This window comes from Bombina bombina, chromosome 2 (assembly GCF_027579735.1).
Source record: "Bombina bombina isolate aBomBom1 chromosome 2, aBomBom1.pri, whole genome shotgun sequence".
NCBI lineage: Eukaryota > Metazoa > Chordata > Amphibia > Anura > Bombinatoridae > Bombina > Bombina bombina.
This window is the reverse complement of record NC_069500.1, coordinates 1,253,507,631-1,253,532,612: the sequence shown is the minus strand read 5'-3', so window position 1 is coordinate 1,253,532,612 and position 24,982 is coordinate 1,253,507,631. Positions and strand designations below refer to the sequence as shown.

The 24,982-nt window shown below is 34.7% G+C and overlaps 1 protein-coding gene across 6 annotated transcripts in view; it reads left to right on the top strand.

Annotated features, from left to right (window-relative positions):
- The window catches only part of LOC128650252 (uncharacterized), a 156,290-nt gene extending 144,698 nt beyond the window's left edge, over positions 1-11,592 (top strand). For all 6 annotated transcript variants that reach the window (XM_053704066.1, XM_053704069.1, XM_053704067.1 and 3 more), the window contains 2 exons: positions 690-742; positions 8,758-11,592. In XM_053704066.1, the coding sequence (XP_053560041.1) occupies positions 690-742; positions 8,758-9,550 (846 nt within the window). In that variant the 3' untranslated portion in view covers positions 9,551-11,592. The remainder of the gene's footprint in view (positions 1-689; positions 743-8,757) is intronic.
- Positions 11,593-24,982: the final 13,390 nt, after the last annotated feature.

Below are 24,982 nucleotides of genomic sequence, written 5' to 3'. Positions count from 1 at the left end.
GCATTCAGGGTTTAAATCACTACTGTTTATGTAATAGGCAATCAAATGATTCAATCACTGCATGTCTGTTACAAAAGATTAAATCACTGCTACATGTTTTTTTTTTTTGTAAATTAGAGAATAAATCACTGCTCTATGTGTGTTTCAGAGAATAAGTAGTCAAAGCACTGGTGCTTGAGTGTTTTTGGCAATCAAGTTGTTACATCACTGTTGTGTGTGTGTGTGATACTGGAAATCAAGAGATTTCATTCATGTTACTGATAACCAACAGGTTAAATTACTGTCTGTGATTGTGCTACTGGCAGCCATAGGGGCAAATTGCAGTTTTGTGCATGTTTCTGGCATCCATAACCTTAAATTACTGTGTTATTGGCAAATCACTTACAGCTTATATATCTATTTTTATTCTCTTGTGTATAGAAAATAATACTAAATAGAAGTTATATATTTGTAGTGTGAGTGCAGGAACATGGACAACATATGGCATCATTTACCAGCTTTCAGTCCTTGTAGGGATGGATCATAACTAAAGCTACATTTTGTTTAAACACAGTAAATATCATGGGCCATACTGAATGTGAATGATCCAATACTCACGTCTGCATCTTAATCAGGAGAACACACATGCAGCAAGCAAACAAATAAAATAAGTACATTGCAAACTAATAACTTATTTTACTTCTCTGTAGGTTCTAAATGATCAAATCCAGATGGGGTGCAATTGTTGTCGAATGCTACAAAGGTATTGTATAATTTATTTACATATTGATAAGACAATGGTTTATTGTGCACTACATTAGGCACCCTGTGTTTATCAATGTTTATCAACACCACTTTTTTCAATTTGCTGAAAATGGTCCTATACTTAAAGGGACAGTCTACTTGAAAAATGTTATTTTTAAAAAAAATAGATAATCCCTTAATTACCCATTTCCCAGTTTTGCATAACCAACGCGGTTATATTAATATACTTTTTACCTTGTATCTAAGCCTCTGCAGACTGCCACTTTATCTCAGTTCTTGCATTTTAGTCAATAAGTGAACAAATTGTTATCTATATTGCACACATGAACTATCAGTGTCTAACTGTGGAAAAACTGTCAAAATGCAATGAGATAAGAGGTGGCCTTCAACGGCTTAGAAATCAGTTTATGAGCATTCCTAGGCTTAGTTTTTAACAAATAATACCAAGAGAACAAAGAAAATGTAATGATAAAAGTAAATTGGAAAATTGTTTTAAATTGCATGTCCTATCTGAATCATAAAAGTTTAATTTTGACTTGACTGTCCCTTTAGCATGTTTAAGCCTCATTTGTGCTGTTTACACTCTCGCTAATAATTGGCTTTTTTTAGGGCTATTTTTGTCTTATTGAATTCCACAATGGATAGAACTATTATTGTATATCCCACAATTGACAGAAGCACTGTTTGTTTGTTTGTTTTTTGTGAATGTGCAAAACACAGTCATTTTGCACTGGGTGAGGTTACCAAAAAGATTCATAGGCATCAATAATCAAAGAAACTCATGTAATAATAATAATAATAATGTCCCTATTCAAATTCCTTAGCCAGACACACATATCTCTGTGGTTTTGGAGAAGTTATTTGCCCACAATCAGTATCACTACACACTATTAAATTGGATTTAATTAAAGGGACACTGAACCCACATTTTTTCTTTCGTGATTCAGATAGAGCATGCAATTTTAAGCAACTTTCTTATTAACTCCTATTATCAATTTTTTCTTCGTTCACTTGCTATCTTTATTTGAAAAAGAAGGCATCTAAGCTTCTTTTTTGGTTCAGGACTGTGGACAGCACTTTTTGTTGGTGGATGAATTTATCCACCAATCAGAAAGAACAACGCAGGTTGTTCACTAAAAATGGGCCGGCATCTAAACTTACATTCTTGCATTTCAAATAAAGATACCAAGAGAATGAAGAACATTTGATAATAGAAGTAAATTAGAAAATTGCTTAAAATGTAATGCTCTATCTGAATTGTGAAAGAAAATCTTTGGGTTCAGTGTCCCTTTAACATAGGGACACATCAGCTGTGATGTAATTGCTAAGCCCAGGAAATCACCATTTTGTTTGTTTTTTATTATGGGTTTTTTTCCATTTTTAATATCATCCTGTCATAAATGAAAAGACAATATTTAAATAATATATATATATATATATATATATATATATATATATATATATATATATATATATGTATATATATATAAAATGGGCCTTTGTCAGCTAAAGTACAGGTAAATAAAAATAAGAATAAAGTTTCCTGCTTTTTTACTTTAGTACGTCTGTAAGTCCCCACATTACCAGCCATTTTGCTACAGTCAGATATAAGAGCCGCCACCATTACTGGCTCTTTGTGAAAGAATTTTGAGCACATTATGGAAGAAATAGCATTTTTCTAGTTATTTGTAAGTGGTGGAATAAGAACAATAAAGAATGATGGGTAGGTATGTGCCGCCCCCCCTGCCCCTTAGCACTGCTGCTGTTATTTTACTGCACGGATTGACTAAGTAATAAATTAGAACTTGCAGCTGAAATTTACACCCTTACTGCTGCAAGAATCTAACCTTATAAGCTCTGTAAATCTGTGTGCAAGTATTAGCTAACCATGTAGCTTCTAATATTACATTTTCATACAAAGATAACCTACAACACAGGCTGGTGTGTATTACTCTAGAAGTGGCATCTGAATAAACCTCAGTTTTATGTGGTACATTATTCTCAAGAAGTTTCTAAGCTCCCCTTCACAATAAATACAGCTCTCCTTCACAAAATCTTAAAAAGGGATATAAACCCCCCAAATTTGTCTTATGATCAGATAGAGTATGCCAATTTAAACAACTTTCCAATTTACTTCTCTTATCTAAGTTGCTTCATTTTCTTGCTAGGTAGGCTCAGGAGCAGCAATGACCAACTGGGAGCAAGCTGTTGATTGGTGGCTGCACATGTATGCCTCTTGTCATTGGTTTACTTGATGTGTTCAGCTAGCTCCTAGTAGTGCATTGCTACTCCTTCAATAAAGGATACAAAGAGCACAAAGCAAATTTGATAACATAAATAATTAGAAAGTTGTTTAAAATTGTATGATCTATCTGAATCATTAAAGAAAAAAATGGGTTTCATGTCCCTTTAAATTCCCACTTTGTCTCACCTTTGTCATTTAGAAGAGGAGGGGACTGACAGAGTAAAACACCATCTAGAACAATGATATATTTTATTTAAAAAAGATAATGCATAGTTCCAAAAAGCAAAGAGACAAGAACAGATTTGTTCCCTCTATAAAAAGGAGCACAATTTTGAGCCTTCCCAATTTACATATTATCACACTGAATGGAACATTCTAATGACATTCATAGTATTTCAATTAACAGTCATATTTTATTACAAGATGGAATTACATTCTAAAATAAACACCAGATATAATAAGTATATATATATATATATATATATATATATATATATATATATATATATATATATATATATATATATATATATATATATGAAACACAAATTTTATTTCAGAAAATATTTCAGAAATGTCCTCTGAGGCGACTGACAGAAATCAACCCGATCGAATACGATCAGGTTGATTGACACCCCCTGCTAGCGGCCGATTGGCCACAAATCTGCAGGGGGCGGTATTGCACCAGCAGTTCACAAGAAATGCTGGTGCAATGATAAATGCTGACAGCGTATGCTATCGGCATTTATCGATGTGCGGCGGACATGATACGCTACATTGTATCATGTCCGTCCGCACTATAATAAATATACCCTATGTTTCAATTTAAAACTTGCATGCAGTATAATTTTGTGTTAATTTATAATCAACATTTCAAAAAGGAATAAACATTTGATTTCATATTTATATTTTTTGCACCTTTCATAGTTTAGTGTGATTTACACAATAAGTATATTGTTACTAATCTAGGTCACAATGGTGTTTGTTAAAATATGAACTAAACATGCATAAAAACAAACGGCTAGATTACGAGTTCGGCGTTAGCTTTAAAAAGCAGCGTTAAGGGGTCCTAACGCTGCTTTTTAACACCCGCTGGTATTACGAGTCAGGCAGGAAAGGGTCTACCGCTCACTTTTCCATACCGCAAATCCCCTTACGTCAATTGCGTAGCCTATCTTTTTAATGGGATTTGGCTAACGCTGGTATTACAAGTCTTGGAAGAAGTGAGCGGTACAGCCTTTACCTCCAAGACTCCTACCGCATATAAAAGTCAGTAGTTAAGCATAAAGCTCTTAACTACAGTGCTACAAAGTACACTAACACCCATAAACTACCTATTAACCCCTAAACCGAGACCCCCCCACATCGCAAGCACTATAATAAAATTATTTAACCCCTAATCTGCCGACCGGACATCGCCGCCACCTACATTATACCTATGAACCCCTAATCTGCTGCCCCTAACATCGCAGACACCTACATTATAGTTATTAAGCCCTAATCTGCTGCCCCCAACGTCGCCGCCACCTAACTACAATTATTAACCCCTAATCTGCCGCCCCCAACGTCGCCGCTACTATATTAAATGTATTAACCCCTAAACCTAAGTCTAACCCTAACCCACCCCTAACACCCCCTAACTTAAATCTATTTTTAATAAATCTAAATAAAATTACTATAATTAAATAAATTAATCCTATTTAAAACTAAATACTTACCTTAAAATAAACCATAAGATAGCTACAATATAACTAATAATTACATTGTAGCTATTTTAGGATTTATATTTATTTTACAGGCAACTTTGTTTTTATTTTAACTAGGTAAAATAGCTATTAAATAGTTAATAACTATTTAATAGCTAACTAGTTAAAATAATTACAAAATTACCTGTAAAATAAATCCTAACCTAAGTTACAAATACACCTAACACAACACTATCAATAAATTAATTAAATAAATTAATTACAATTATCTAACATAAAATACAATTAAATAAACTAAACTATATTACAAAAAGCAAACAAACACTAAATTACAAAAATATTACAAGAATTTTAATCTAATTACACCTAATCTTATCCCCCTAATAAAATAAAAAAGCCCCCCAAAATAATAAAATTCCCTATCCTAAACTAAATTACAAATAGCCCTTAAAAGGGCCTTTTGCGGGGCATTGCGCCAAAGTAACCAGCTCTTTTACCAGCCCTTAAAAGGGCTTTTTGCAGGGCATTGCCCCAAAGTAATCAGCTCTTTTACCTGTAAAAAAAATAAATACAATACCCCCCAACATTACAACCCACCACCCACACACCCCTACTCTAAAACCCACCCGATCCCCCCTTAAATAAACCTAACACTACCCCATTGAAGATCACCCTACCTTGAGCCGTCTTCACCCAGCCGGGCCGAACTCTTCATCCAATCCGGGCACAAGTGGTCGTCCAGCCGGGCAGAAGTCTTCATCCGATCGGGGCAGAAGAGGTCCTCCATCCAGCAGAAGTCTTCATCCAAGCGGCATCTTCTATCTTCAATCAATCGGAGCGGAGCGGGTCCATCTTCAATCCAGCCGACGCAGAGCCATCCTCTTCTTCCGATGTCCTAACAGTGAATAAAGGTTCCTTTAAATTACGTCATCCAAGATGGCGTCCCTCGAATTCCGATTGGCTGATAGGATTCTATCAGCCAATCGGAATTAAGGTAGGAAAAATCCGATTGGTTGATTTAATCAGCCAATCGGATTGAAGTTCAATCCGATTGGCTGATTGGATCAGCCAATAGAATTGACCTCGCATTCTATTGGCTGATCCAATCAGCCAATCGGATTGAACTTCAATCCGATTGCCTGATTAAATCAACCAATCAGATTTTTCCTCCCTTAATTCCGATTGGCTGATAGAATCCTATCAGCCAATCGGAATTCGAGGGACGCCATCTTGGATGACGTCATTTAAAGGAACCTTCATTCACTGTTAGGACATCGGAAGAAGAGGATGACTCTGCCTCGGCTGGATTGAAGATGGACCCGCTCCGCTCCGATTGATTGAAGATAGAAGATGCCGCTTGGATGAAGACTTCTGCTGGATGGAGGACCTCTTCTGCCCTAATCGGATGAAGACTTCTGCCCAGCTGGAGGACCACTTGTGCCCGGATTGGATGAAGAGTTCGGCCCGGCTGGGTGAAGACGGCTCAAGGTAGGGTGATCTTCAATGGGGTAGTGTTAGGTTTATTTAAGGGGGGATCGGGTGGGTTTTAGAGTAGGAGTGTGTCGGTGGTGGGTTGTAATGTTGGGGGGGGTATTGTATTTATTTTTTTTACAGGTAAAAGAGCTGATTACTTTGGGGCAATGCCCCGCAAAAAGTCCTTTTAAGGGCTGGTAAAAGAGCTGGTTACTTTGGGGCAATGCCCCGCAAAAGGCTCTTTTAAGGGCTATTTGTAATTTAGTTTAGGATAGGGAATTTTATTATTTTGGTGGGCTTTTATATTTTATTAGGGGGATTAGATTAGGTGTAATTAGATTAAAATTCTTGTAATATTTTTTTATTTTTTGTAATTTAGTGTTTGTTTTTTTTGTAATATAGGTTTAGTTTATTTAATTGTATTTTATGTTAGATAATTGTAGTTAATTTATTTAATTAATTTATTGATAGTGCAGTGTTAGGCGTATTTGTAACTTAGGTTAGGATTTATTTTACAGGTAATTTTGTAATTATTTTAACTAGGTAGCTATTAAATAGTTATTAACTATTTAATAGCTATTGTACCTAGTTAAAATAAATACAAGTTGCCTGTAAAATAAATATAAATCCTAAAATAGCTTTAATGTAATTATTAGTTATATTGTAGCTATCTTATGGTTTATTTTACAGGTAAGTATTTAGTTTTAAATAGGATTAATTTATTTAATTATAGTAATTTTATTTAGATTTATTAAAAATAGATTTAAGTTAGACTTAGGTTTAGGGGTTAATACATTTAATATAGTAGCGGCGACGTTGGGGGCGGCAGATTAGGGGTTAATAATTGTAGTTAGGTGGCGGCGATGTTGGGGGCGGCAGATTAGGGGTTAATAAATATAATGTAGGTGTCGGCGATGTTAGGGGCAGCAGATTAGGGGTTCATAGGTATAATGTAGGTGCCGGCGGTGTCCGGAGTGGAAGATTAGGGGTTAATAATATAATGCAGGTGGCGACGATGTCGGGGGCGGCAAATTAGGGGTTAATAAGTGTAAGGTTAGGGGTGTTAAGACTCTGGGTTCATGTTAGGGTGTTAGGTGTAGACTTAGAAAGTATTTTCCCATAGGAAACAATGGGGCTGCGTTAGGAGCTGAACGCTGCTTTTTTCAAGGTGTTTTTTTCAGCCAGCTCAGCCCCATTGTTTCCTATGGGGAAAGCGTGCACAAGCACGTTTTTGCCAGCTTACCGCTACCGTAAGCAACACTGGTATTACAGGTAAAAGTGGAGCTAAATTTGCTCAACGCTCACTTTTCTGAGGCTAACACAGCCATTCAGAAAACTTGTAATACCAGTGTTGTTTAAAGTGATCGCTGGAAAAAAAAAGGCTCGTTAGCACCGCAAGTTTTTACAGACAAAACTTGTAATCTAGCCGAAAGATTTTTATAAAGTTTTACAAACAGCAATGCTTTGCTGACACCTGCTTGAGATAGCACAAAATGTTTTATATAAATCTAAACATCATGCAAGACCTGGTGTGAAAATATCTTTCTGATGGATCACAGTGGATGAGGGTCTCAAAGCAAAATAGCTAATGTGTTCTCACAGTACAAAGTCATGAGAAAGCATTTATAACCATAAAAATACACTGAAAAGTCTCTTAGAATAACATGCTCTATCTGAACCATGAAAGTTTAATTTAGACTTTCATATCCCTTTAAATCTATTAATCTGACTATTGTATGATGTTTGTCTAACGTGTATAAATAATAATGTAATCATTATTATATTGTTTTGTTTGTGTTTTTCTGCTTTTTCTTGCCTGCTTGGGTATACTCAAAAAAAAATTATGATTCAGATAATTTTCAGATAAATTTTAAACAAATTTCCAAATTACTTATATTATCAAATTTGCTTCATTCTCTTGGTATCCTTTGTTAAAGTAGCAGCAAAGAACTAGTGGGAGCTAGCTGAACACATCAGTAAGCCAATGACAAGAGGCATATTTGTGCAGCCACCAATCGGCAACTAGCTCCGAGCTCCTGAGCCTACCTAGGTATGCTTTGCAATAAAGGATACCAAGAGAACAAATACAATTAGATAATAGAAGTAAATTGAAAAGTTGCTTAAAAATGTATCTTCTGTCTGAACCATGAGAGAACATTTTGGGGTTCCATGTCCCTTTACATGTTGCTGTATAGGCGGCACTTCATTACATCCTATTTCAGCTGCTCGTTGTCAGGTTGCATATTATGTACTTGCCAGGCCAGTTACTTAGATTCAGTAACAATACAAGTAAGAAAATTATTTTTGGTTCCAATGGTATCTTAGTAAAACTACTGTAACAGTAACTGAGAGATTTTTGTCAGCACAGAGGTTCGTGAACTGCTGATTCGGATGTTATACTTCTTAGTATCTGCTTTTGTATACAATGATGTTTATAACGTGCTGTGCACTGTACTTTGACACTCACACAAACATGTTCTGAAGTGACTTTGTAATTTTTATCCAACAAAAAAGTAACACAGCACAACACTGTAGCATGTGATTTAAGACTTGCATATTATGACTGCAATATAAATATTTGTTTTCCAGTTCTACAATCCATTCTGATGAACCACATTCAAATGGATATGATGGATATATTAATGAAGGACATAGTTACACACAGAGTGAATATGAAGACTATAAGTCACAAACTGTCAATGAACTTAATAGTAAAAACCTGAAGAAAATAGATCATGAAATATTCACTCACTCTCAAGATGAGACCATTATAAGTGAAAAGAAGAATGAGACTCCATCCAAAGCACTAACTACGGATTCTTCCCCTTACCCTAATTTGAAGTTCAACACAAATGTAGAAGTCAAGAATTACTCTAGTGAGACAGATAATCCATATATTGATAATTCATCACAATCTCTAAGTTCTGCTACCGAAAATGTTTTTAATGAAGAGCCTGGTCTAAAACTGACCTCAGAGGAACTGGAGTGTCTTAAAAAGGAAAAGAATTGTCTGACTGAGAAGACAATGCTAAAAAGGCAAAATGAAACCTATGATTCCATAAATAACTCTGACATTTCCATTGTTCATACTGACAATCAACAACAGGTGGAAAAAGCTAATGGACTTCTTCCAGGAGGACTTAGCAATCATAGACTTGACTCCTTAATCACTAGCGCGGATGCTTGTGTAACGAGAAATGAATCTCTAGTGGCCCGTATAATTCTTAGGAATTCATCTCGGGACAGAAAGAGACAGTCCCGAAATAAGCATCTTATTGCAGATGGACATGCAGAAGACGATATTGATGCAGATGTGGCTGAAGCGTTGGCAGCTCTTGCAGCTGCAATAGCCGGTGAAGATTTTGAAGATAATTTAGCGTAACGTTAAAATGAAAACATTTACAATAAAGTCACATTCAGGTTTCAGACTTATTTCAGGAGAAATATATATTAAGGAATGTTTTAATATTATGCTTGAAGACTATTCACATTTTATATTCATTTTAAAAGTGAAGAATTTTTTAATTCTTTTTACTTTGGGAATTTACTTTGTAGATGTTTTTTTTCTACAGAATTATTTGATTTAATATTATATAAACAGATGTTAGCGAAATAATAGGATTTGCTTAGATGAAATATTTCATAAAATCTACCACTGGCTGGTAGACAGTGAGGCAGTGCTCGTTTTTAATCGATTTTTAAATTATTGTCCTATTATAATTTAAAATTTGATGCAACTTGCTGTTTTTAATCAGTTATTAAAAGTTTCACTTTCAATTTATATATTATGTCAAAACCATCCAATTTGTGTTTTTAAGGAGACAAATACACAGATTCTGTTTCAATGATACATGTATGATTCTTCTTTACCTTGTTTCCATGACATCCAATCATGTTCCATTCATTTAAAACATTAGAAAATATTATGAGATATTCACAGCATCAAAGATCAAGTCAATTACAACCACATCATTATATACAGAATATGAATAAGTTCTCTGACCAGTTCTTAGTTCATCAATGCAGGATAGTGCGTGAGCATTTTTGTGGCCGCATTAATCGATTATTGAAGAATACCTTTTTTAAGTATGGGAATTTGTGCAAATCTTCTATATTTTTATTATTAAAGTGGTTGGTTTAAAGGAATAGTCTAGTCAAAATTAAAAACTTTAATGATTAAGATAGAGAAGGCAATTTTAAGCAACTTTCTTATTTACTCCTATTATCAATTTTTCTTCATTATCTTGGTATCTTTATTTGAAAAATAAAAAATGTAAGCATAGGAGCCAGCCCAATTTGGTTCAGCACCTGGGTAGCACTTTATGATTAGTGTCTAAATGTAGCCACCAATCGGCAAGCAATACCCAGGTGCTGAACAAAAAATGGGCCGGCTCCTATGCTTACATTCAATTAAAGATACCAAGAGAATGAATACCAAGTGAATTGCCAATACACTGATACAACACAATGGGCCAGATTATAAGTGGCACGCAAAAAAAAATTTCACTTGTGCACAAACACTGCTCAAAGTAAGCGTTTAACGCAGACGGGTTAGTGCACGTAATACAAGTTGAAAGTAAATTGCTCACAAACAAAATCCGATGTGTGCTAACTTCAGGGCTTCGGATATCACAACCACGTTAACTTATTCTTTCCATAGACTTCAATGGAGCATGCACACTAACCCAACCCTGCATTAGACCTACAGAGTTAAACCTGAAGGTAGTTATGAATATTTTAAATTTCAATGTTCTTTACAAAATGTTCTTTTTATTTTTAAATATATATTTCTTTATATAAGATTACTATTTGTAAAATATATATCTAAAAAATTATTTTTCAACTTTTAAGGTATTGGTGTGGAAAGGGCTCCAAAGTGTATATACTGTATATGTGTATTTATGTATATACATGTGTTTATATGTGTTTATATACATATTAAAACACATAAATACACACACATATATATATATATATATATATATATACACCCATACACTTATTTAGACATTTATATAAGTATATATATATATATTTATATTGACCCTTATAAAAATGTTTTTATTAATATTTATATGAATATTTTACAAGAAACTGCATATATGAGTTTAACGCTTTATTTGAATGCATTTTTTTACCCCTTACACTTTAAGCTAGGTCTTTAGTTGCACTAACCTGACAAGGGCAAATTCTGTTTGAACTCAAGCACATCTTTTCACTTTGAACTGGTAATACCCAAGTTAACGTGCTCATGAAATTTCTTATCACTGACCCGTACTAACCTTAACGCGCCACTTGCAATCTAGCCCAATATGGTTTAATTATTCATAAATTAATCACTGAAAATGAAACAGCATTGTAATTTATATTTATTACTTATCCTGCATACTTTTGGAATAAAATACATGGCATTTGCTAAAAAAATGTGCTTGTCCTGTATTCTCTATAGAGGTAAAAAAACAAATTATATATATATATATATATATATATATATATATATATATATATATATACTGCAAAATGTGTATTATTTGAAGAGGAGTGAGGTAATTTTCAGCATACTTAAGTACAGAATCTCCAGCCACTTGGGAGCACGAGACAAGCAGAATTTTTACAGTCAGTAAAAACAAGGGCACAAATTCAAGTAGAGTGCAAAAATGTAAGTGGTAAGGAGCTTTAACATTATGACATTGTTAATAGATATATATATATATATATATTACATACATATACACATACACTATAGGTGCGTACAGTAGTATAGTGCGTGTTATAGTATTCATATTTCTGAAACAGTCTAGTCAAAATTAAACTTTCATGATTCCGATAGAGCATGCAATTTTTTTCAACGTTTAAAATTGCATGCTTTATCGGAATCATGAAAGTTTAATTTTGACTAGACTGTCCTTTTAATTGATGACTTTTAATTTGGGGACAGTGAACACGCTACTACTGTTATAGATAGCATTGTGTGCATACAAGGGATATTAAACACCAAAAATGTTATTGTTTAAAAATAAAGATAATCCCTTTATTTACAATTCCCCAGTTTTGCATAACCAACACTGTTATAGAAATATACTTTTTACATCTGTAATTACCTTGTATCTAAGCTTCTGCTGACTGCCTCCTTATCTCAGATCTTTTTACAGACTTGCACTTCAGGCAATTAGTGCCGATTTTTAAATAACTTCACGTGCATGAGCACAATGTTATCTATATGAAACACATGAACTAATGCCCTCTAGATGTGAGAAACTGTCAAATGCAGAGGCGGCCTTCAAGGGCTTAGAAATTAGCATATGAGCCTACCTAGGTTTAGCTTTCAACTAAGAATAGTAAAAGAACAAAGCAAATTTGATGATAAAAGTAATTTAGAAAGTTGTTTAAAATGATATGCCCTATCTGAATCATGAAAGTTTAATTTGGACTTTACTATCCCTTTAAAATTCTTTATTTAACCACTTAACAACCTATGTACCCTATACGTTGCGTGGTCGTTAAGGGGTTGCCTAGTGTAGCTTTTTTGCAGTGGCAAAACTGTGCTAGTACTGCATGCTTCACTTCCGGAGGCCTCTAGATTTATTGTGGTCTTGCCGACATCAGCAAGATCTGCGCTATAAACAAACCTGATAAAGGGCTAGATTCCGAGTGGCGTGCTAAGCGATATAGGCATTTTTATTGGCTTTTTGCAAGTGACAGAAATAGCGCGCATATTACGAGTTGAAATTAGTGCGACTTGAGAGCTTGCGTAAAGGGTAGAGGAAGAAAAATAAGTTGCACTAAACACAACATAAATACACGTAAAAGTACAGTTACACTCATATAAACAGTGTGATAAAAAATATTTTAAAAATATTTTAAAATTTATAGGGGCTCAAAGAGATATGACATAAGGTGCTTGACAAAAAAGGGCTGCAAAGGGCTTTAATATATATATATATATATATATATATATATATATATATATATATATATATATATATATATATATATATATATATATATATATACAGTGGATATAAAAAGTCTACACACCCCTGTTAAAATGTCAGGTTTCTGTGATGTAAAAAAATGAGACAAAGATCAATCATTTCAGAACTTTTTCCACCTTTAATGTGACCTATAAACTGTACAACTCAATTGAAAAACAAACTGAAATCTTTTAGGTAAAGGGAAATAAAAAAAATTAAAAAAAATAATATGGTTGCATATGTGTGAACACCCTTAAACTAATACTTTATTGAAGCACCTTTTGATTTTATTACAGCACTCAGTCTTTTTGGGTATGAGTTTTTCAGCATGGCACATCTTGACTTAGCAAGATTTGCCCACTCTTCTTTGCAAAAACACTCTAAATCTGTCAGTATGCGAGGGCATCTCCTGTGCACAGCCCTCTTCAGATCACCCCACAGATTTTGAATTGGATTCAAGTCTGGGCTCTGGCTAGGCCAACCCAAAACTTTAATCTCCTTCTGGTGAAGCCATTCCTTTGTTGATTTGGATGTATGCTTTGGGTCGTTGTCATGCTGAAAGATGAAGTTCCTCTTCATGTTCAGCTTTCTAGCAGAAGCCTGAAGGTTTTGTGCCAATATTGACCGGTATTTGGAACTGTTCATTATTCCCTCTACCTTGGCTAAGGTCCCAGTTCCAGCTGAAGAAAAACAGCCCCAAAGCATGATGCTGACACTACCATGCTTCACTGTGGGTATGGTGTTCTTTTGGTGATATGCAGTGTTGATTTTGCCAAACATATCTTTTGGAATTATTGCCAAAAAGTTCAACTTTGGTTTCATCAGACCAGAACACCTTTTGCAACATGCTTTTGGGAAACTTCAGATGTGTTTTTGCAAAATTTAGCTGGGCTTGGATTTTTTTTTTTTGTAAGAAAAGGCTTCCGTCTTGCCACTCTACCCCATAGCCCAGACATATGAAGAATACGGGCGACTGTTGTCACATGTACTACACAACCAGTACTTGCCAGATATTCCTGCAGCTCCTTTAATCTTGCTGTAGGCCTCTTGGCAGCCTCCCAGACCAGTTTTCTTCTCGTCTTTTCATCAATTTTGGAGGGACATCCAGTTCTTGGTAATGTCACTGTTGCACCATATTTTCTTCACTTGATGATGACTGTCTTCATTGTGTTCCATGGTATATCTAATGCCTTGGAAATTCTTTTGTACCCTTCTCCTGACTGATACCTTTTAACAATGAGATCCCTGTGATGCTTTAGAAGCTCTCTGCGGACCATGGCTTTTTCTGTAGGATGCGACTAACAAAATTTCAGGAAAGACCTACTAGAACAGCTGAACTTTATTTGGGGTTAATCAGAGGCACTTTAAATGAGGACAGGTGTGTACTGACTCCTATTTAACATGATTTTGAATGTGATTGCTTAATTCTGAACACAGCTACATCCCCAGTTATAAAAGGGTGTTCACACTTATGCAACCATATTATTTTAGTTTTTTATTTTTATTTCCCTTTACCTAAAAGATTTCAGTTTGTTTTTCAATTGAATTGTACAGTTTATAGGTCACATTAAAGGTGGAAAAAGTTCTGAAATGATTTATCTTTGTCTCATTTTTTTACATCACAGAAACCTGACATTTTAACAGGGGTGTGTATGTAGACTTTTTATATCCACCGTGTATATATATATATATATATATATATATATATATATATATATATATATACTGTATAGAGACAAGAGGACTAGAGTCAATGGTCAAGGAGACCAAAAAACTCGTGGACGGTGCTGCCCAAATCAACAAAAAATATTTAAGCAGGAATTACCTAAACTAAAATAACTTAGGGCTAAAGTCTAAACTGTATTAGCCAGTTAGAAATAGTGGTACTGATAGAACAGCGAATTAGCTATAGTAGATTAGTGCAGCTGATCAACAAAGTGGAAGTAATATCCCTATTAAACTTCCGTTACAAGAATTAAAAATGACCAAGGGTTTCGTGAATGAAGCGCATAAAACCTACTATTAGGTATAACCTGTGATGGTCAGGATACACTACATAAACAGTACCATAAGTAATAATATAATGAAATCCCAAACTATTCAAACTAAGTATAATATGAAGAGAAGCTGTTAAGCTAATAAAAATAGTTAGAGAAACACTGATAGAATATAATGTCTTAATGTTATGATATGATTAGGTGTCAATATATATGTGCGCACATAAACTGGATATATAAACATGGAAAATATCTCCAGATTGCAAGAAACAAGTAATACAATTACTAATAAACGTCCATATATTCACATGTAGGACTATAAGAAAAGGTATAGAATCAAATTTGCAATACCAAGTGACAGATGATTAGTACGAATAGTATGTATAATTGTTAGGTAAATATCCCATTGGAGTAATAAACTCCAATATCACGTACACAAAAGTCTCTGGTAACGATATATGGTAACAAGTCCAAAAAATAATAGTGAGAGAAGTCTATATAAATAAAATCCGGAGATGAGCAGTAACAATATTTTCAAAAAGGAACAGTAGATTCCAGATTCTTAGTATTGCGAGTTTCAGCCTTCCAATACTATGTAAAGGTGGGTACTCACCAGATTCAACCCCAATCATATGAGGTAAGATAGAAGCCAACCAGAAGAAAACATCCGTTTGACGGAACTGGTAAGTAATCTGAATGAAACCTCTCCTCCTCTCCTCTTACTCCCCCGAATTGAGCAGCAAAGCCGATTCCCAAGGCCGTATGGATCTATTCTCAGGAAGAGCGCTCTCACCACCCTCCAATACGGGACTGGTACTCAGTAGGTCTCTGATTCACAGGACTGCCTGTTTCCAAAGAGACGACTTCACAATTGTTTTTACTGTCTGTGCTTCTTTTAGCTCCTGGAACAGCTTTCCCTCATTCTATTGATACTGAACCATTGTAATTTTAGACTTGGAAGCAATCTGAAGAAACAGCAGATGAATCTTTAGTCAAACAACAAGCAGCAAATCTGTGATTGCTTCCTGCCTTCTGCTGTGAATGTTCTAACAGTTGTGATTGGTGGGACATTGCAGGCAAACATATACTGTATATATAATATATATATATATATATATATATATATATACACACAATGTACGTATGTTTTTAAGTATTTATGTGTTTTAATGTATATGCACCGTACATATTTAACATTCCAATGTTCTTAACGTAAAGGATAATGTACTTTTTATTGTAATGCATTTTTATATATATATATATATATATATATATATATATATATATATACATATATATATATATATATATATATACCTATACTCGTATATCTATTTTTTTCCTATAGATATATAGGTATAAAAGTGCATATCTATATTTAAATATTTAATAATAAAAAGTACATTATTTTCTATGGCCTAGATTTAGAGTTTGGCGTTAGCCGTGAAAACCAGCGTTAGAGGCTCCTAACGCTGGTTTTAGGCTACCGCCGGTATTTGGAGTCACTCAAAATAGGGTCTAACGCTCACTTTCCAGCCGCGACTTTTCCATACCGCAGATCCCCTTACGTAAATTGCGTATCCTATCTTTTCAATGGGATTTTTCGAACTCCGGTATTTAGAGTCGTTTCTGAAGTGAGCGTTAGACATCTAACGACAAAACTCCAGCCGCAGGAAAAAAGTCAGTAGTTAAGAGCTTTCTGGGCTAACGCCGGTTTCTAAAGCTCTTAACTACTGTACTCTAAAGTACACTAACACCCATAAACTACCTATGTACCCCTAAACCGAGGTCCCCCCACATCGCCGACACTCGAAAAAATTTTTTAACCCCTAATCTGCCGACCGCCACCTACGTTATCCTTATGTACCCCTAATCTGCTGCCCCTGTATTATATTTATTAACAACTAATCTGCCCCCACAACGTCGCCACCTGCCTACACTTATTAACCCCTAATCTGCTGACCACAAAGCGCCGCCTCCTACGTTATCCTTATGTACCCCTAATCTGCTGCCCCTAACACCGCCGACCCCTATATTATATTTATTAACCCCTAATCTGCCCCCCACAACGTCGCCTCCACCTGCCTACACTTATTAACCCCTAATCTGCCGACCGGACCTGAGCACTACTATAATAAAGTTATTAACCCCTAATCCGCCTCACTAACCCTATCATAAATAGTATTAACCCCTAATCTGCCCTCCCTAACATCGCCGACACCTAACTTCAATTATTAACCCCTAATCTGCCGACCGAATCTCGCCGCTATTCTAATAAATGTATTAACCCCTAAAGCTAAGTCTAACCCTAATACTAACACCCCCCTAAGTTAAATATAATTTAAATCTAACGAAATTAATTAACTCTTATTAAATAAATTATTCCAATTTAAAGCTAAATACTTACCTGTAAAATAAATCCTAATATAGCTACAATATAAATTATAATTATATTATAGCTATTTTAGGATTTATATTTATTTTACAGGTAACTTTGTATTTATTTTAACCAGGTACAATAGCTATTAAATAGTTAAGAACTATTTAATAGCTAAAATAGTTAAAATAATTACAAATTTACCTGTAAAAGAAATCCTAACCTAAGTTACAAATAAACCTAACACTAGACTATCAATAAATTAATTAAATAAACTACCTACAATTACCTACAATTAACCTAACACTACACTATCAATAAATTAATTAAATACAATTGCTACAAAGAAATACAATTAAATAAACTAGCTAAAGTACAAAAAATAAAAAAGAACTAAGTTACAAAAAATAAAAAAATATTTACAAACATAAGAAAAATTTTTTTAAACTAATTACACCTACTCTAAGCCCCCTAATAAAATAACAAAGCCCCCCAAAATAAAAAAATGCCCTACCCTATTCTAAACTACTAAAGTTCAAAGCTCTTTTACCTTACCAGCCCTGAACAGGGCCCTTTGCGGGGCATGCCCCAAGAAATTCAGCTCTTTTGCCTGTAAAAAAAACCATACAATACCCCCCCAACATTACAACCCACCACCCACATACCCCTAATCTAACCCAAACCCCCCTTAAATAAACCTAACACTAAGCCCCTGAAGATCATCCTACCTTGTCTTCACCATACCAGGTTCACCGATCGGTCCAGAAGAGCTCCTCTGATGTCCTGATCCAAGCCCAAGCGGGGGGCTGAAGAGGTCCATGATCCGGCTGAAGTCTTCATCCAAGCGGGCCAGAAGAGGTCTTCCATCCGATTGAAGTCTTCATCCAAGCGGCATCCATCCGGAGCGAAGCGGCAGCATCCTGAAGACCTCCACCGCGGAACATCCATCCTGGCCGACGACTGAACGACGAATGACGGTTCCTTTAAATGACGTCATCCAAGATGGCGTCCCTCGAATTCCGATTGGCTGATAGGATTCTATCAGCCAATCGGAATTAAGGTAGTAATATTCTGATTGGCTGATGGAATCAACCAATTAGAATCAAGTTCAATCCGATTGGCTGATCCGATCAGCCAATCAGATTGAGCTCGCATTCTATTGGCTGTTCCGATCAGCCAATAGAATGCAAGCTCAATTCAGAAATACAGTGGAAGAATGGATTATAAATATATTTTCCGCTCTAAAATCTCTAAATTTTAGACTCAAAACTCCATAGGTTGCTTTAAAACATTCCCAGCAAATACAGACACACATGAACTGTGGAACTGCCAATGACAAAATAATTATATGAATATTTAACAGCAAATGCAAACAAAATAAATGATTAAGAGATACAATTTGCATTTAATATCCCTAAAATGAATCAATAACAGATTGCATTGACAATTTGTAAACTAAAATGTATTTCTTTTTGTTATCAAGAAATGAGTCAATGAAAAGTCTAAAATGAAATAAAAATTGAAAATTGATATCATACTTATGAAAGAGCACTGTTTAAATATGTAAGAAATATTTTTACATGAAACAGATATTAAATTAAAGCTGTTTATATTGATTCTGAAGCTAACAGTAGGTGAGTGCATATCTGAATAAAAGTGAACACTAATGACTGGCTGGTGAGCAATGGAAATCACTGAAGTTTTTGCATATGATCATTTTACATGCATAATAAATGCAATCAATTATTGGTTTAAAGGGATTTTAAACATCTGGGTACAACTCCAAAAGCAGAGTAGCTATTCACCATGCTATTATTGTACCTATTGTTCCTGCAGCTCTCTTCACAGTCACCCTTCTATTTTAACTCCTAGCTGCCTCTGTACCACCATCTACAAAGCTTAACTGATGGTTGTATAAATTGGCTGATTATATTTTGCAGTTACATATCGGTATTCATGTTTTAATGAATCTAAGTGTAGCAAATTCTGATAATCTGGAATTATTCCAAATATGCTGGTTGGCTGTCCTAAAAATAACAAATTAATTGCAATAACGTTTTTTAAATAAAGGCAAAACTTTACCAAGAAGGAGAATTTGATTTGGGAAGGAAAATTGTATAATGTATTTGTATAGCGCCATCAAAAGGTGAAGTTCTAACAGACTTGCAGCATGCCAACCAGCCACTCCTTTATTGTACCTTAAAACCTCTTTACTCAGCTTTAGTCAGTGAGCTAACAATACATTACAGTATCCAAATCTGGAATTACAAAAACTATAATGATCAATAATTACTATTTTTCCGTGTCCGTAAGTCAAAATGTTCTCTACTTGTGTCTTTGGTTTTTGTGTTTTAAAATGTAAATAATAGTCTATATGTATTTAAAACAACAAATATTGTTATAAATTATATAAAACAACATTTAGGTTACATTTATAAGCTGCATAAGGACATATAAATATTGCCTAAATTACATAAGATATTGCTGTCTACACTTAGTCCCATCCCCTCTCCATACTGTCCCATTTTACAGATGCAAATATTCCAAAATCCAAACCTTTTTCCAGTCCCAAGCAGTTTGTATAAAGGGTTTTCTACCTGCATTTTGTTTTTATTTATTTATTTTGTAGTTGTTTTGGTCTCTAGGCAGGGAAATGAGGAAGATATAGACCAACTACTCTCAAAGACCAATGTATCATTTAAAGGAACAGTAATTAATATTTTCATGGATACAGAAGATACAATTAAACTAGAAGCTGAAGGGGAGAACCAAGTGTCTTTCTGAAGGTATCACCATTAACTGATGTTCCTATACTGAGATTTGTTTATGCTTCTGAGGCATATCACTGTCCACCAAGTAAACTGATAAATGGTGACAATATGTGTATGTAGCTACTGATTGGCTCACAGACTGTAACTTCCGCACGACTGGGTTGGCTTAAAGGGAAACTTTACTGTACACTTTGTTTTCCTTTATCTTTATTTTTCTATATATAATAACAACTTTTGCTCATTATAACCATCACTACTTATTCTCAAGAACATGCCCATTTAATTCTGCAGAAAGAACAGATGTGCTCATGATATCTCTGTATACAAAAAGTTTAATAGGTATTCAAATTAAAATTATTGGCTGGGGGTTCAAAGACAGCTATTTCAGATTCAAAAATCTCCCTCTCTCCCACCCTCACTGTGGGTTAATTTATGCATCTGTCTCTGTTTACATATCTTTTCTAATTAGAATACAAAAGTATTTATATTTTTAGTATAGATGGTGATTTTAACTGGTAAAAGCAGCTGTTTCAAATGGCAGGTAAATTAGTTCTTTCCAAAGAAACTAATAAACTCCAGGAGGTAAAATGGATTATTGGGAACAAATTAAAAAGGAAGAAAACTTTACAGTACACTGCCCCTTTAACTATGAAAGTTATAAAAGAACATTAGTGTTAAAGTAAAATACTAATTTAATATTTTCCTTTCAAGAATAAAGGAAGTGTTGTACACTACAAACAAATATTTGTATTACAGCTTTGGCATCATTATTTATATTATTATAATTATTGTTGATGTATGTTAAGCTCTTCACATGATTGCTATAACTTTACAGTATCACGTATCAAGTTCCATTCATCCCCATTAAGGACATGATCTGTTCTGATTCAATTATCACTTACTCAAGATAATCACTGTAGTCAAGGTGAGTAATCCATAAAATTAATATTATGCAACAGATAGTTTACATTTGGGGCTGGGGATTGAGTGGTACCACTACCTAGGTGCCAAATTACTGCTGGCTTCCCATCCGAAATGTGCATAATCTTTCACAGACGGTAAACACATACTGAACCACAGATTCCCAGAAGGAAAAAGTATTTATTTTACTCAATGTTGATGACAGGAAAAAAAAGCCTTACTTGTGGAAATTTCCTGCTGTTTTTTTTCTATCTATCTATCTATCTATCTATCTACCTATCTATCTACTTATCTATCTACATATACAGTGCTGGTGAATATTGAAGATGATGGGGCGCTAGACCCCACCCGTTGCCATAATGCCCACCCCTAAAATCGGAAACTATGTATATATAACATATATACGCACTTCACACAAATACACGAACACAATGCATAGATACATACATACACACACACTACATATATACATAATGCATACATACACACATATTACATACATACACACTACATACATACATGCATACACACTACATACACACACACACTACATACATACATGCACACTACATACATACATGCATACACAATACATACATACATACACACTACATACATACACACACACTACATACATACATGCACACTTCATACATACACACACTACATTAATACACACTACATACATATATACATACATGCACACTACATACATACATACATACTACATACATACACACACACACTGCATGCATACACACTATATACATTCATGCACACCCACTACATACACACACACTACATATATACACTGTCACACACTACATACATAGACACTACATACATACTACATACACACACACTACATATATACACAGACACTACATACACACTCCATACATACATACACACGTCATGCATACATACACGCTACATACACACTACATACATACATACACATTACACATACATGCACACATATACATACACACTACATAAACACTACATACATACATACACACACACTACATACATACACGTTACACATACATACACACTACATACATACACACATATACATACACACTATATACATACACACACACATTACACATACATACATACATACATACATACACACACATACACACTACATACATACACACATTACACATACATACACACTACATACACACACATTACACATACATACATATACATACACACTACATACATACACACACATTACACATACATACACACTGCATACATACACACACTTTACACATACATACACACACATTACACATATACATACACACTACATACATATACATACATACATACACACTGTATACATAAACACACATTACACATACATACACACTACATACATACACACATATACATACACATTACATATACATACATATACATACACACTACATACATACACATTACACATACAAACACACTGCATACATACACACACTTTACACATACATATACACTACATACATGCACACACATTACACATACATACACACTACATACATACACACATATACATACACACTACATACATACACACTATACACACAGACTACATACATTTTAGTAATGCATTTGCCATGAAATATATTATTATTCAAATCCAGTATAGATATAACACTTCCAACTTGCCCACACTGCCCCTATGAAGGAGCTTCCACCATTTAAGATTAAAGGAGTATTTCATTCAAGTTTTAGAATTGTAAGAGGAATTGCAACTCCAGTTTAACCCTTTAGCTGCCAACACTGAATTTTTCACCCACTATCTGCAAAAAGGCTGCAGTGAATCCTGCAATGTTCAAAACCATGCCCTTGCAACATTTACCACAGCTATTACTTTATCACTGTAGAAGTTCATTTGTAATTGTGCCTAACTATCACAGCAAACTAGAAACGACAAACCTGTCCGAGGGAATTTTAAGGGGCACCTCCCTGGACTGCAAAACAGAGCAAATTTAGTATACAAAACAACTGCTCTAAAACCTATTTAAAAGATTTATTTTGCATGCATTTATTCTGTAATGTGTTTCTTCATTCAAAATTACCCTTAGGACGTACAAATTATTTATACATATTAGCAATTAATTAAAACAGAATGCAAGATGTACCCCCCCCCATGCAGAAAACAAAAAAATATATATTCATATACAGTAAATACATCATAGTTAATTTATGCAATATAGTTATTTCTTGAGCAATTGGCAAATATGAATGATAAAAATGACAAACTATTAAACCATAAATACCTACAGCAAAGTATACATATATCTAGTTTAATATAAATACATTCCCCTATATTAACAACAAACATGCTTTGTTCTACAAACATAAAACACAGCCCCAGCTCATTGTGACCAGCCTCTCTGATCAGCAACTAGGCGAACTGAGAAACAAGGTCGCACCATTCCCTGAATCAGGACAATCACCAGCCGTCCCGTTATTATCGTTCCCCATAAAAAGATTCATCAGTACTCTGGAGATGGCAGTACGTTTAAATATTTATATGTATATATTTATATATATGGTTAACATGGATGATTGGCACCAGAATTAATCAGACCCAGTTCTTACACACTTGCTACTATCAGGAACTTAGCAAATATGCAGTGCAACAGAGGTATAACCCTAAAATATTAAACAACAAAACTAAATAGGCTTGCCTTTGCAAACAGTATATCCTTATGGAATTGCAATAATGGATATGCACAATTATTAAATTGTGTGTTATAATGCAATCATGAATGGTGTTTTCCACTTATTTTTTGATATGACCTTATATAGTTTTAGTGCCAGATAAGGGTATACTTTTAAATCACCAGTGGAGGGTATTTATTATTTATTGCCACCCTCTGATGGTTTATTTCTTTTTCTTGTTTAATATATACTGTATATATATATATATATATATATATATATATATATTTATATGTGTGTACATATGTATTTATATGTTTTACTGTATAGTTACCGTGCAATGTTCTTCAATTACAGGATAATGTAATTTTTATTCTTAAATACCTATATATATATATATAAGACACGGAAGGAGACTGCACTCCAAGACCGGACCGGGTACATATCCAATGACTCTGCAACATCCCAGCCCTGGGTGCTTAAATAGCACTCCCAAAAAGCTGTGCTGTCACCAGAGTCACAGGCAGTTAATCCCAGTCCGGAATGGGTGCAAGAAACATAGGGGGATTACAAACAAATAATAATACAACACATAGAGATACCCAGCACTCACCAGCTAGCTCACAGCTAAGATTTAAAAACACAACTGAAAAAGTTAGTTACCGCACCTGCCAAATGGGAAAAGCTCAGGCACCTCGTCAAGGTCCTTTCCACTGCCTGAGTCCCTAACATAGCCACACAATGCGCGCTTACAAAGCCAAACAAACTGGGAACAAGGGAGGGGTGCACAGGTATATGTAATCACCCAGAGAAATACAAAACATGGAAGGAGACTGCACTCCAAGAACGGACCAGGTACATATCCAATGACTCTGCAACATCCCAGCCCTGGGTGCTTAAATAGCACTCCCAAAAAGCTGTGCTGTCACCAGAGTCACAGGCAGTTAACCCCAGTCCAGAATAGGTGCTAGAAACATAGGGGGATTAGCCTGAGCTTTTCCCATTTGGCCAGATGCGGTAACTAACCTTTCCAGTTGTGTTTTTAAATCTTAGCTGTGAGCTAGCTGGTGAGTGCTGGGTATCTCTATG